The following is a 13,631-nucleotide window of genomic DNA, read 5'->3' as shown; positions in this document are numbered from 1 at the left end:
CTACCTGACATTCTTATAATAAAAACATTAAAGGTAACAGTTGTGAGTATTCTTTCTAGATGCTTGCTCACTTCAGAAAATGTTATTAAGGATTATTTTATTACTGTGTTATATTACCAAACATTATGGCAGTACTTTATACTTTCCAAAGTTCAAAACTGTCTTATTAACACGTAAATGAGCATAATCAGGTCTCAACTGATTCATAATTTAAATATACCAAAGTCCAAACACAAACAATCTTTTAAAATATGTACATAGACAAGAAAATCTATCAGCTTTTGTGTGTGTAGTTTTCATTAAAAAGCGTTCCTTTGTTGACTAGCATTATAAACTCCATTAACCGTATTCAGGACGTAAAACTTAAATACATCTGTATCTATATTTGTGTATACAAGCATACTTCAAAAAGTTCATAGAAAATGAAATTAAAATATTATCCTGGTTTAAACATTATTGTAATTCATGCAGTTTTTCCATAAAACATATTTTCTGTGAACTTTATGACCCTGTATATATATATGTACATGTATAATACATATACATATATGTGTGTGTGCTCATATTTGCATAATAAAAACACAAAGAAAAGCAGAAGTAATACAGGCTTCTGTGGGTAGGCTGCGCAGCTATTTTGTTGTCACAGGTCAATGAGGGTCTAAAATAACTACTTGGAGAAATAAACTGGAAGTAGGTTCTCACATATTAAGGCTTCCAGGTGAAAAATTGTTTTCCATCTTCAGTTTTTTTTTTAAAGTCAAAATGCAAGTAAATCATGTTTTCAACTTGAGCAGAGATTAACAGAAACACTCTTCTGTTTGCTATCATAACTAGCAGAAAGCATTGGAACTACCATACAACTCCAGAAGGTTTCCTGATAGAAGTCCACCCAGAATCCTCATTTTGTGCTACAGCAATTAACATCTGAACAGGGACCATGTACAAACAACTAAAGTGCACATGCTATTCATTAGGTAATGTGTATGTGTGTCTAAGAGCCCTCTTGCTTAATTAAAAATCCAATTATATGACCACTTGAACTCTATCTCATATTCTTCTGAGACTACTAAATATTTTGAGAAACTATTAAAAGAGAAACATTGTGAATGGATGCTAATAATGTAGTAAACATCAATTTAAATGAAAGCAAGCAATCAATAGAGAAAATTATAAATAAGAGAGAAGAAAACAGACATTTATGATCGCCAGCAGCTATGGATCTTAGTTGATACAATATGCGGAACGTCATAAAATTAAAAACATTTGTGAGTGGACAGGTAAAGGAAATATATATTGGTAATTATATTTATGCTAATTTACTCCACCATCAAGGAATTACTGTTTTCATTACTAAGTTAATAGGGTGAAATAAAGTATGAAAAGTAAACAGCAAGCAAAACAAATGCATTCCTAGGATAAGAAAATTATGAAAATATAGTTCTTATTATGTGCTTACATATAAGACAGATCTTCTGCCACATACTTGCCTTTCTATACTATATATTTATACAAGTAAAATAATGAGACCTGAGAGGGGGAAAAAGTAACAGAAACTGAAGGAGAAAACAATATCTAACTGAAAATTTCTCAGTATAAAATGATGCCAAATAAACTCTGGTCTACAAACTTAATGTAACACTGGGTAAACTGTGATATAAAAACAACTGTACTATCCCTACCTAATGTATTCCTGTGATGCCAACTTAATATTTATGTAATTGACACACAAGCTAAGATCACACACAAAAATGTTAAGTGTTTAAAAGATATACCCCCCATGTAGTGAAGTTGTTAAAGGAAGACTTTGCTCTTTGTATGCACTGGTAAAAGCTATTTTACAAGTTAGAGTTCTATTCAATTAGTCTATATTAAATCAATTAGAAGTCTGAAAATAGTAATTTTCATATACTATTTAGTGCCAGTACCCCTCAAATTAAATGTCACATAATTTGCTTATTTTGCAAGATTTATAAAATAAACAACTACAAAAATTGCCAGGATAGCTCCTACTCTAGGAGAACACAATAAATGTAGCATTAATTTTTGTACTCATATTATTAATTCTGTAAACTTAAAAACAAACCTTTATTTCTGCTAGTATTTTTGAAACAAGGAACAACAATGAACTGCCTATTTCTAATTAGTGTAAGAGGAGCATCTGATAAATCACTGAAGTAAAAATAAAATCTACTTTTATTAGATTCTTAAGTTTTCTCTTGAACCCATCTAACAAAATAAAAACATAGGTATTTTACAATGGTAACATCACAAAAAGCTATTTCGTGAAAGAATAAACTAAAATCAAAATGTCCTCTTATGTGGTATATTACAAATAATCTTTATAGTCTAATCAGTCAAGCTTTGTAACAGAATGAAAAATTGTTTTAGATGACATAAATTTGTGCACTTACTACTATGGTGATCAAAATGGTCTAAGAATAAAGAAAATATAAAGAGCCTTTTCAAGAAATTATTTAAAGTGGCTTTGATTTCAGAAAGCTTGAATTTTTGTTTAAAAATTATTACATGTAAATTTATTAATAGCAAATTATTAACAGTAAATTAAAACTGTAATAAAAAGTATATTATCAATAATCTCAAATTTTGTTCCTTTGAGCTAAATGTACCTACCGCAAAGCCTAACCAAGTTACTAACTACCATTTCAGTGACTTTGGAAGCAAGACCTCTGCTCCCTATTTGGATCACACTGATAATTTGATAAATTTTACAACCTTTCTGTGAGCATTCAATCTCTCCACACACCTCTGGTTGAAAAATACTTGGCAATCATTACCACAATGTACAGTTAAACATTAATTTAACTGACAATCAAATGTGCCCAACGTCCTCTCCAGAACATACAACTTGTTTTTCCTTTGTCAGCGGCAGAATTTTCCAATTGTTTGGCTAATCAATTAATAATCGGCTGACTTGGTCCACATTAACGAAACACCTTTGAGTCTCCAACTAGCCCAACTACCACAGAAGCGCTGTAACTACCTCGGTGCACAGAGCACCAGCTCTGCCTGTAGCGCTCCGAGCTGGGCTCGATCCATCCCCTCCGTCAGAAACTGCCAACTTAATGGAATAAAAGATGGAATGTCAACACACAATGGTGCGGACTCGCCACGTATTCTGAACCACAGCCCCTCTAGCGGGCCGATTCCTTCACAGATTTTGGACAGTCCCTGACTCGCAGCCCAGAACCACAAAGCCTGTGTCTGTCCTTGGTGCTGAAACGCAGTGTTTCTGGCCCCTGGCTGAAAAAAACTGTCATTCTGGTCCCAGTTTGAGAGGATTCAAAGGACTTCAAACGCGAGCCGTCTAAGGATGGGCGGTTTAAAGAAGGGAAGCGAGGGCTAAGTTTCTAGGCGGAGAACGCTAACTAGCGAACGCGTGCGGCGGCGGTGGGTGCTGGAAGCATCCAGAGGGCATGTCCCGGTCGGCGCCAGGGGACCCAGGAAATCCAGACTGCGGCAAAGCCGGGAAGCGCCGGGTCCGGGCAGGCGCGGCGGCCAGGAACCCGCGCTCGCCGGGGCCGCACGGGCGAGGGCGGCCAGGGCGCCGGGCCGTGGACCGCGGCCACTTCCCGCACCGCAGCGCAAGCCCCGGGGTCCTTTTGTTTCTGGGGTGATGGGGGTGGGGGCCGGTGGGGAGCCCGCACCTGCATTTATTCGCTCAGCGGGGGGACAACAAAAGACCCTGCGGGCCGGGCAGGGGCAGGGGCCGGGGCCAGGCCGGGCAGCGGGGTCGGAGCGGCCGCGATGCCCCAGCCCGGGCGGGCTCGGACCCTCTCCTCAAGGTCCCGACCGCTCTTACCGTCCCGGTCGCACAGCTGAATGGCCTCCAGGCTGAGGTTTTTGATCACCTCCTCACAGGGGCTGGTGGGGCTGTTGAGGGCATGTTCCAGGCGCGGCACCTCCATTTTTCCAACCCCCTTCTCAAGCCCGCCTGCTTCGTATCCAGGCTCTCTCGCCGGGCCGGGTGAGCAGGAAGGGCGGGAAAGGAGGGGGGAGTGGCGGAGGGACGAGCGAAGGCCTGGGACGCGGCACTGAGGCGCCGAGTCCGAGCAGCCCGGCTGGAGAGCCACGGCCCAGGCGACAGCCGTGGCGGGAGCTCCGGGGAGTGTGCGGCTGGCTCTCCGAGACCGAGCGGGACCCGGCGCGAGGGCGGGAGGTGCGCGCTCCCGGCGGCGCGCGAGGAACGTGAGGGAGACAGCGCGACACGCGCACGCGCCCGTGTGTGTGTGTGTGTGTGTGTGTGCCAGGACGCGCCCCCTGCCGGAGCGCGGCGCCCCGCCCCCACCCTCTGGAGCGCACGCGCCCCCGGCTGCCCTTGCGCCGCGGTCCCCACCGCCTGGCGCGTGAGGCGTCGGACGAGACGGCGCGAGGGAACCTGCGCGCCGCGCCACGCGCCGCCGCGCTGTCTGCTGTCCGGGGCGGTTTGGCGTTCCCCTCTCCTCATGGGGTCAGGCGGAGCCCGAGTTGTCACTGAGGCTTCTGCACAGGGAGGCGAGGGCGAGCAGGTTGGTTGTTGATGAAGCATGGGGAAAATAAGGGCCCAGCCCCTTTGTATCGGGGTTTGGGTCCTGCAGGCCGCCTTCCCCACTCGCGATCCTGAGCTCCTCGCTGCCGGCACCGTGCTGGCTCAGACCCAGTCCACGCACGATCTGCCTTGGGGGTGAAGGAGGAGCACTGGGGTTCGGCCACCCCAAAACAGGGTCAAACCTGGGCACTCCCGACTGCCGCGAAAGCGAGAGGAGTGGAAGATGCCAGCTAACCTGCGTGGGCCCACACCACCTGTCGGCCTGCCTTCGCAGCCTAGCTTCCTGCGTTCGTTCATTCAGCAACTGAGTAGTAAATACTCTGCCAGCCGTTGCTCCTGACCTCAAGGAGGAGGGGAAAGGCAGCATCTGTCTGGCTGTGGAAGGGACCTTTGCTATGCTGGGAGGATGAAGACTGACTTGTGCCCTCCTCAAGTTACCGTAAACTCACAGGCCCATTGCTTTTAATGCACTGAAGATTCTGCAGGGCACCTAGCACATGTGCAGATGCTGTTAAAATGAGATGAGTATAGGTCACAGCCTACTGACCGCTGATCCCATTCATTTTGAAATAGTTTTTAGTTTTGTTGCTATGTCAGGATCAAAAACAATGCCCCTTTTTATAGTGTGTGCTTGTTAGCAATTAATTTGTTCCTTTTATTGATTTTGTAATTTCATAAATGAATGTTAACCAATAAAGTAACAATTTCCATATAGATTGCTATATGCTACCCTTTCTAGTCACATCCATTTAGTTGTAACATGACTAAATATTAACTCATTGAAAGCTCATAAAATGGAGGAGTCAGCTTAACAGGGGAAAAAACCTGGAGAAAAAAACATAGCACAACTGCAGGTTGATTAAAAAAAATCTGTGAAAGATAATTGAGTATCTTAAAGTGAAACATCCTCATTATGAACTTAGATGTTAATGAAGATGGATTTCCTTTTTATGAAGTTTGAAAGAACTCTTGTGTTAAGGTAGAGGTGTCCCCAAAGAGAAGGCAAATTATTACCTGTCAAGAGATGGGAAAAGATAGTACTTACTGGTGAATTTCTTGTGTTGAATGCCTAGCTCTGTGTAACTGGAAATTGATATTGTCAACTTCAGTGCGTTCACTTTCAGAGTAGTCTCAGATTTACAAAGCTCAAATAGAACTGTGTAAGTTAGAATAGCAGTTTATTGGTTGACAAATGAGAAGCATAATATGCATAAAATTAAAATTATAACTGATACAAATATTTATTAAGCACTTACTATGTCCAAGACGATACGTTTGCTAGATGTTGGAAATTTGGAGCTCAAATCCATTAAGAAAAAGAAAATTAACAGTATGAACGGTTCATCTCTTGATTTTCTCATATCCTGTGTTTGAGTGCCTGGGTTTGAGTCTCTGCTCTGCTTCTAATCCAGCTTCCTGCTGCTGTGTACCCTGGGAGGCAGCAGATGATGGCTCAAGTAGTTGGGTTCCTGCCACCCATGAAGGAGACTTGGATGGGGAATTTCAGACTCCTGACTTTGGCCTATTGCAGCCCCGACTGTTGGAAGGATTTGTAGAATGAACCAGTAGATGGTGGATCTCTCTCTGTCTCTGTCTCTCTCTCTCTCTCTCTCTTTCCCTCCTTGTTCTGCCTTTGAAATGAACAACAATCAAACACTTAAAATGATGAATGTTAAGAAAGAGGAATTATGGGAGAGTGTAGAAGCATACACAGAGTCATTGGATTGTTAGGAAACCTCTAAAATGATTTTATCTTAATGGAATAAAAAATTATTAATAAGCTTTAAATGAAGAATTAGCATAACCAGATTTATAGGCAAGGATACTTGTGTAATTGGAAAAGGTATTATTTTGAGAAATATTAACGTGGTTTTCTGGGTATAAGATCTATTTGATCCAAGGGACCTTTCTGCTAGGAATTTGGATTATTATATAAGAAATACAAAAGAAAGATGGAATATTTTGTTTTTGATATCCAATATAGGATTAATTTTTTTTTTTTTTTTTTACAGGCAGAGTTAGACAGTGAGAGAGAGAGACAGAGAGAAAGATCTTCCTTCTGTTGGCTCACCCCCGAAGTGGCCGCTACGGCCGTTGCATTGCGGCCAGCGCACCGCACCGATCCAAAGCCAGGAGCCAGGTGCTTCCTCCTGATATCCCATGCGGGTGCAGGGCCCAAGCACTTGGGCCATCCTCCACTGCACTACCGGGCCACAGCAGAGAGCTAGACTGGAAGAGGAGCAACCGGGACTAGTACCCGGTGCCCCAACCGGGACTAGAACTCAGGGTGCCGGCGCCACAGGCAGAGGATTAGCCTAGTGAGCCGCGGTGCCGGCCTCGGATTAATTTTTAAAACTACTTATTTGAGGAGCAGATAGAGAAAGCTCCAATCCACTGGTTCTCTCCAATGCCCACAACATCCAGGTTTGGAAAGAGGCTGGAGGACAGACGGAGAACTCAGTCCAGGTCTCCTGTGTGTGTAGCAGGAGCCCAGTGACTTGAGCTATCACCACTGCCTCCCAGGGTCTGCATTAGCAGGAAACTGGGTTGAGGAACCAGAGAAAGATATAAAACACAGTATTCCATTATGGGACATGGTTGTCTTAAGGGCTAGGCCAAACATCCACCCTTGATACAACATTTTTAAAGTAAGTTTCTTGGTTTCAATTCAAGGCATTGTCAAAAGATAAAATCTAAATTTGTTTAATATATCTTTGCCCAATAGACCTCATGATAGTTTGAAAAAGTAGAAGAGCTACAGATCAGGGAAAACATGGTATTTGTCCTTTTAGTACTGGATTGCTCTTGTCTAAACTATTGAGAAACAGTTTTTTTTTTCTTCATACTATTTGTTGAATTCTTTACGTAGTGCAAGGTTAATCTTATGAGTATTAAGTAAACTGAAAACAGGTCTTTGTAAAAATTAAGAATGGTAAAAAAAAAAATTAAGAATGGGAATGGAAAGGGAGGAGGAGGAAGGGTAGGGATGTGGGTGGGAAGCAAGGTAGGGTGGGAAGTATCACTATGTTCCTGAATCTCTATGTAGGAAATAAATGAAATTTGTATACCTTAAACAAAATTTTTTAAAAAGGTAGAAGAGCTAGAGGAAGGATACCAAAAACATTTTACTCACTGTTACCATAAGGATGTAGGATGAGGGGTTGTGGGAAAATTCATGGAAAGTAAAGTTTGTGCTCAGATACTGGAATCTGGGAGGCTACATCATGGTCAGGCTCAGCAGGAACCACATTCAAGGAACCTTGGATCAGGGCATCATATTCTGCACAGGGGGAGTAGGAGTTTACTTTGAAGCACTTTGTACTCAGAAGGTAGCTGAGTTAAGAGGTAGGGGGTTTTCCATGAATCCCAATTTAAAAGAGCAAGATGATCCTTTAGCAAGACTTTGGGATTTGGCCTTCTAGATCAGAGATGTCTAAAGTAACAAAGAGATGAGATTCATCAGTCAGGTCCCTAACCAGACTGAGAGTGCAGAGTATGAGTTTCTCTATCCATCAACTTCAAATGAAAGCTCAGGAGCAACCGGGTGTGCAAGGATGTCACCACAGAGGCAAAAGGAAGCAGAAGGCACCACTTAAATCCAATGATCCTTTTCCCCAATGCCTCAGGGGAATGCAAGTCCCTCTCCCCTGATATTCTCAGATACCATGTGAAATGAGATGTAGGAGAAAGCTGGACATCTTAGAGACCAAAGACTTTTAACCTAACAAAGCTGAACTTTACCTAATGGAATGATTAAAGTTCTGATTGAACACAGGTTCCTGGATTAAACCAAAAACATACTAAAAGTATTCCTGTGCCTCTGTGAATGAGACTTCATAAAGATCAAAACAGTTTTTGATAAAATGAAAATTCTACCTTTTCATACAGAAGTTATAATGTGAATAATTAGAAGCTACAAATACTTGACTCACCTAGTTGTTAGCTGAGTTGCCCACTATTAGAGTCAAAATCCTGTCAATTATTCAAGCCCCTACCGAATGGTATATTATAAATGATTAAGGAATCATAATATAATATAATATAATATAATATAATATAATATAATATAATATAATGGTTTTTCCAAAAACCATTGCATTTCCATGGGACTTTACTCCTATAGATAATTACATTATGATTTAGAAATTAGTATACAGAAAAATCAAGTTTAAATTTGAGAAGGATCTTAATACCTATCTGAAATTGAAGCCCTTGAAGAGAAATTCTCTTCTAATAAATAGTAAATTAAAATCTTCATGAAATACTCTAAAGTCTTCCTCATTCCAAGCCTATACACGCATCGTATAAGCTCATTACAAAGACTTCAATTTTCCCCTCTGTTAGTTGTACACAATAATCCTTTTGCCTATATATATTCAAATCTCTGGCTAAATAATTGTAATTCTTTTGAAATGTTTCTGATGTCAACTTGTTTTGAGTCTATCAATCTTGACACCCACTTCTAGATATTTCCATTTTTTTTAAGATTCCGTAAGTAAATATGCCAGGTGTGAAAATGTAACAACAATATAAAAGAAAACATAGTTTGCCATCACCATCTTTGTTCTATATGCTAGACATTTTGTAAAGCAACTCAGGAGCACATTAGCTTTTCTGAGAGATCACAGCCTGCTCACACATCCAGAGGTTGTAAACACATAAAAAACTACACCTCTTTCCTGAACATTTCTTATTTTTCTTATAATATTGTAAATTTTGAGCACATATTTGAGTATCTGCATAGAGAAGGTACTTGGTACAATTTACTGAATTATTTGAACTTCTGTACTTTGAATGTGCACTCAGTGATACCGCTGCAAGAAGCCTAGGGTTTCATCAAAGCCAAAGGAAAGCTCAACAAAGTCCTTTTACTCGGCTTGTGTAAAGGTCTATCTTATATGATCCATAGCCTCAGGTATAACCCATGTTTTTTTTATCTAGGCAGAGACTAAAGAGGACCAGAATTACAGGTAGAAACAAACTCCACAAAATGCTTAATAAATGAAGGAGTGCTTTTTTATTTCCCCTAATAACATACTGTAACCTTTCCTAAGGCAAAAGACACATGATTGACAAAGCTGAAAGCAACTCAAATATTCTAAATTATTTGTCCTGATTAAAGTTGAGTAATTTCTGGACTTATGAAGATCCAGTGAGATAATGGATTGAAAATATATGAACTATTAGACACTACTCAAAGCTAGCATATTATTATAGAACACTAAGAACCCTATTAGGGAAGTATATCTGGTCAATTTTACAGTAATAATTTCTGGAAATATTAACTTTAAAAATATTGAGAAATTATATATTTAAAATGTCTTTAGGATTTAGTGAGTGGGAGCTTTTAAAACACAAAGACAGTTTAACATATACAAATCAATCCATTTGAGGCACCACATTTAAAGAATGAAGGACAAAAAACATACTATTTCAGATGTAGAAAAATGATTCAACAATATTTAATATCCTTTCAAGATTAAAAAAAGTAACCTCAACAAACTGGGTATAAAAACAATGCATCTGCCGGCGCCGCGGCTCACTAGGCTAATCCTCTGCCTTGCGGCGCCAGCACACTGGGTTCTAGTCCCGGTCAGGGCGCCGGATTCTGTCCCGGTTGCCCCTCTTCCAGGCCAGCTCTCTGCTGTGGCCAGGGAGTGCAGTGGAGGATGGCCCAAGTGCTTGGGCCCTGCACCCCATGGGAGACCAGGATAAGTACCTGGCTCCTGCCATCGGATCAGTGCGGTGCGCCAGCCGCAGCGCCGTGGCTGCGGCGGCCATTGGAGGGTGAACCAACGGCAAAAAGGAAGACCTTTCTCTCTGTCTCTCTCTCTCACTGTCCACTCTGCCTGTCAAAAAAAAATGTATCTTACCACAATGAAGGCTATATACAACTATAGCAAATCTACATCTACAACTCAGATCATACTCAAAGTGCAAAATTGAAAACTTCTCTAAGATCAGAAAGTCCCAAAGGGACAAATACCATATGTTCTCCCTGATCGGTGACAACTAACTGAGCACCAAAAGAAACCTGTTAAAGTGAAATGAACACTATGAGAAACGGTGACTTGATCAGCTCTTGCCCTGACTGTTGGTGAACAACTTAATACGTTATCCCTCTTAGTATTTTCTTTGTTTATTTGTTCTACTTAATACTTTTGGTTGAATACTGTAATCAATACACAGTTATTCTCAAGTGTTGAAACTTAACTGAAAAGTGATTGCTGTTAAATATAAGAGTGGGAGTAAGAGAGGGAAGAGATGTGCAATTCGGTACATGCTCAAGCTGACTTACCTCAAACGGTAGAGTTAGAAACATACCAGGGGATTCCAATTCAATCCCATCAAGGTGGCATGTACCAATGCCATCTCACTAGTCCCAGTGATCAATTTCTGTTCACAATTGATCATAATGATAGGACTAAGAGTCAAAGGTGTGGGGAGCAATCCGGACTAGACTGAGTTACTGGAATTAAGACTTATTCTGTGCATCTGCTCTCCCACAATATGGCGCTGGGAGAGGAGAAAACAGCTTCTACGCAGCTGCCTCCAGTTCAACCAATAAACTGTAGGACCTACTCCTGATTGGAGGAGAGCAGCGTACTCGGCGTGTGGGCAGCCGAGTTAGGATTGGCGGAGGAGGACTATAAAGGAGGAGAGAGACGGCATGCACCAGGAACATCTAAGGGGAACATCTAGCTGAAGGAACACCTGTGCAGCCCCCGAGAAGAGCCGGCCGGCGGTGTGCCGCTCCCCTGCGGAAGTGGGGAATGTGGCCAGGGGGAACTGCCCTTCCACGGAGGTGGAAGGGATAGTAGCCAACCCGGGAAGAACCAGCAGCAAACCCGGGGAGGGCCGAGCAGATGAAAGAACAGCGCAGGGTCCTGTGTCGTTCCTCCACGAAGAGGGGGAGTGACAAAAGGGAGCACATAAACAAGACTAGTGTCTGCAAATACTAGCTGATATTATAAAAAAAGGAGAGAACAATCCAACATGGGAAGCGAGATACACAGCAGACCCATAGAATGGCAGATGTCCTAAACAGCACTCTGGCCTCAGAATCAGCCCTTAAGGCATACGGATCTGGCTGAAAAGCCTGTGAGAGTATTACAGGCATGGAAAGCCAAAACACTCTGGCGAAAAAAAAAAAAACCTACATGAAAAGAACAGGTCATCAAACAAGGAGGTACCTTTCTCCGAAGGGAGGAGAAAACTTCCACTTTGACTACGACCTTGTCTACATATGATCAGAGTTGGTGAACTCAAAAGGCTTCCATAGCCTTGGCGACTCATGACAAGAGCCTAGGGTGATTACTGATGCCATAAACAAGAGTGTCAATTTGCTAAGTCATCAACAGGAGTCACTGTGCACTTTGTAGGATCTCTGTTCTTAATGTGCTGGACATTGTGATTTAATGCTATAACTAGTACTCAAACAGTATTTTTCACTTTGTGTTTCTATGTGGGTGCAAACTGTTGAAATCTTTACTTAATATATGCTAAACTGATCTTCTGTATATAAAGAGAATTGAAAATGAATCTTGATGTGAATGGAAGGGGGGAGGGAGAGGGAAAAGGGAGGGTTGCGGGTAGGAGGACCATTGTAATCCATAAGCTGTACTTTGGAAATTTATATTCATTAAATAAAAGTTAAAAAAAAAGAAAGTAGGTAAGAATGCCAACTCTCATAACTTCTGTTCAGCACAGTACTATAAATCCTAATAAGAACAGTTAAGAAAAAAGAAACGCCATTCAACATCAGACAGGAAGAAGTTAAATTGTCTTTTTTTGTAGATGATATCTTATACTGGTACATAGAAAACCCTAATGTCTCCATCATAATAAACACTTTCTATAAAATTGCAAGGTTCACAGAACATATAAAAATTGGCAGCATTTCTAAACACTAACAATAAACTATTCAAAAACAGCATTAAAAAGAATATTAAATAAATTTAACCAGTAAGGTTAGAGATCTGTACTATAAAACAATAATATAAGAAATTGAGAACAAATAAGTGGAAAGATAACCCATGTTCGCAGACTAGAAAAATCAATATTGTTTAGAGGTCCACATTACCTAAAGTGATCTACAGATTCAATGCAAACCTTATCAAAATTTCATGGCATTTTCCACAGAAATAGAACCAATTCCAAAATTCATATGAAGTCACAAAGGTACCCCAAAGAGCTAAAACAATCCAAGCAAGAAAAACAGAACTTGAGATACCACACTTAATTTCCAACTGTAATTCAGAGCTATAGTAATCATAAGAACAGTCACATGGGTCTATGAAACGGAACAGAGCAGAGAAGCAGTCACATATATACAGTCATTAATTTTTATTAAAATAATAAGAATACACAATGGAAAAAGGATAAGCACTTCAATAAATGGTATTAGGAAAACTGGATGCCCATACCACATGCCCCACCCTTACCAAAAAAAATTAGACTTTCTCTCATTCCATATACAAACATCACCCAAAATGGACTAAGGACTTAGATGTAAGGCCTGAAACCATAGAACTCCTAGGAGAAAACAGAAAAAGCTTTTTGAAATTGATTTCAGCAATGATTTTTTTTTTTTTGTCACCAAAAGCAGTCAAGAAAAGCCAAATAGCTAAATGGGACTATATCAAACTGAAATATTTTGCATAGCCAAGGAAATAAACAAAAAAATAAGGTATCCTATGAAATGGGAGAAAATATTTGTTAATCACATATCCTCAAAGAGGTTGCTATCCAAAAATAAAAAAAGGATGGAGTGGTTAGATTTTGATTAAGATACCATGTGGGACACCTGCATCCCATATTGGAATGCCTGGGTTTCAGCTAGCTCCTGATGAGAGGTGGTAGGTGATGGCTCAAGTACTTGAGTCTCTGCCACCCCCATGGGAGGCACAGATTGAGTTCCTGGCTCCTTGGTTTGGCCTGACTTCTGGCATTTGGAGAGTGAACTAGCAGATCGGAATGAGTCACTCTCTCCTCAGTTAATAACTAAGCAGAGGACCTGAATAGACATTTTTCCAAAGACATGCAAATGGACTACAGGTATAAGTAAAAATGTTCAGCACCACCC

General features: G+C 41.1%; 1 protein-coding gene and 1 long non-coding RNA gene across 2 annotated transcripts in view; one reads left to right on the top strand and one right to left on the bottom strand.

Moving 5' to 3' along the window:
* PHYHIPL (phytanoyl-CoA 2-hydroxylase interacting protein like) overlaps positions 1-5,252 on the bottom strand; it is a 56,209-nt gene extending 50,957 nt beyond the window's left edge. Inside the window, exon 1 of the mRNA XM_008270105.5 lies at positions 3,821-5,252. Coding sequence (XP_008268327.2) covers positions 3,821-3,926 — 106 coding nt within the window. The 5' untranslated portion in view covers positions 3,927-5,252. The remainder of the gene's footprint in view (positions 1-3,820) is intronic.
* LOC149121993 (uncharacterized) overlaps positions 4,391-13,631 on the top strand; it is a 35,293-nt gene continuing 26,052 nt past the window's right edge. The window contains exon 1 of the long non-coding RNA XR_016222203.1: positions 4,391-4,526. This is a non-coding gene — a long non-coding RNA (uncharacterized LOC149121993). The remainder of the gene's footprint in view (positions 4,527-13,631) is intronic.

This window comes from Oryctolagus cuniculus, chromosome 15 (assembly GCF_051225735.1).
Source record: "Oryctolagus cuniculus isolate XC-2025 breed Fujian yellow rabbit chromosome 15, ASM5122573v1, whole genome shotgun sequence".
Classification (NCBI taxonomy): Eukaryota; Metazoa; Chordata; class Mammalia; order Lagomorpha; family Leporidae; genus Oryctolagus; species Oryctolagus cuniculus.
The sequence above is the reverse complement of the archived record's forward strand: the minus strand, read 5'-3'. Positions and strand labels throughout refer to the sequence as shown.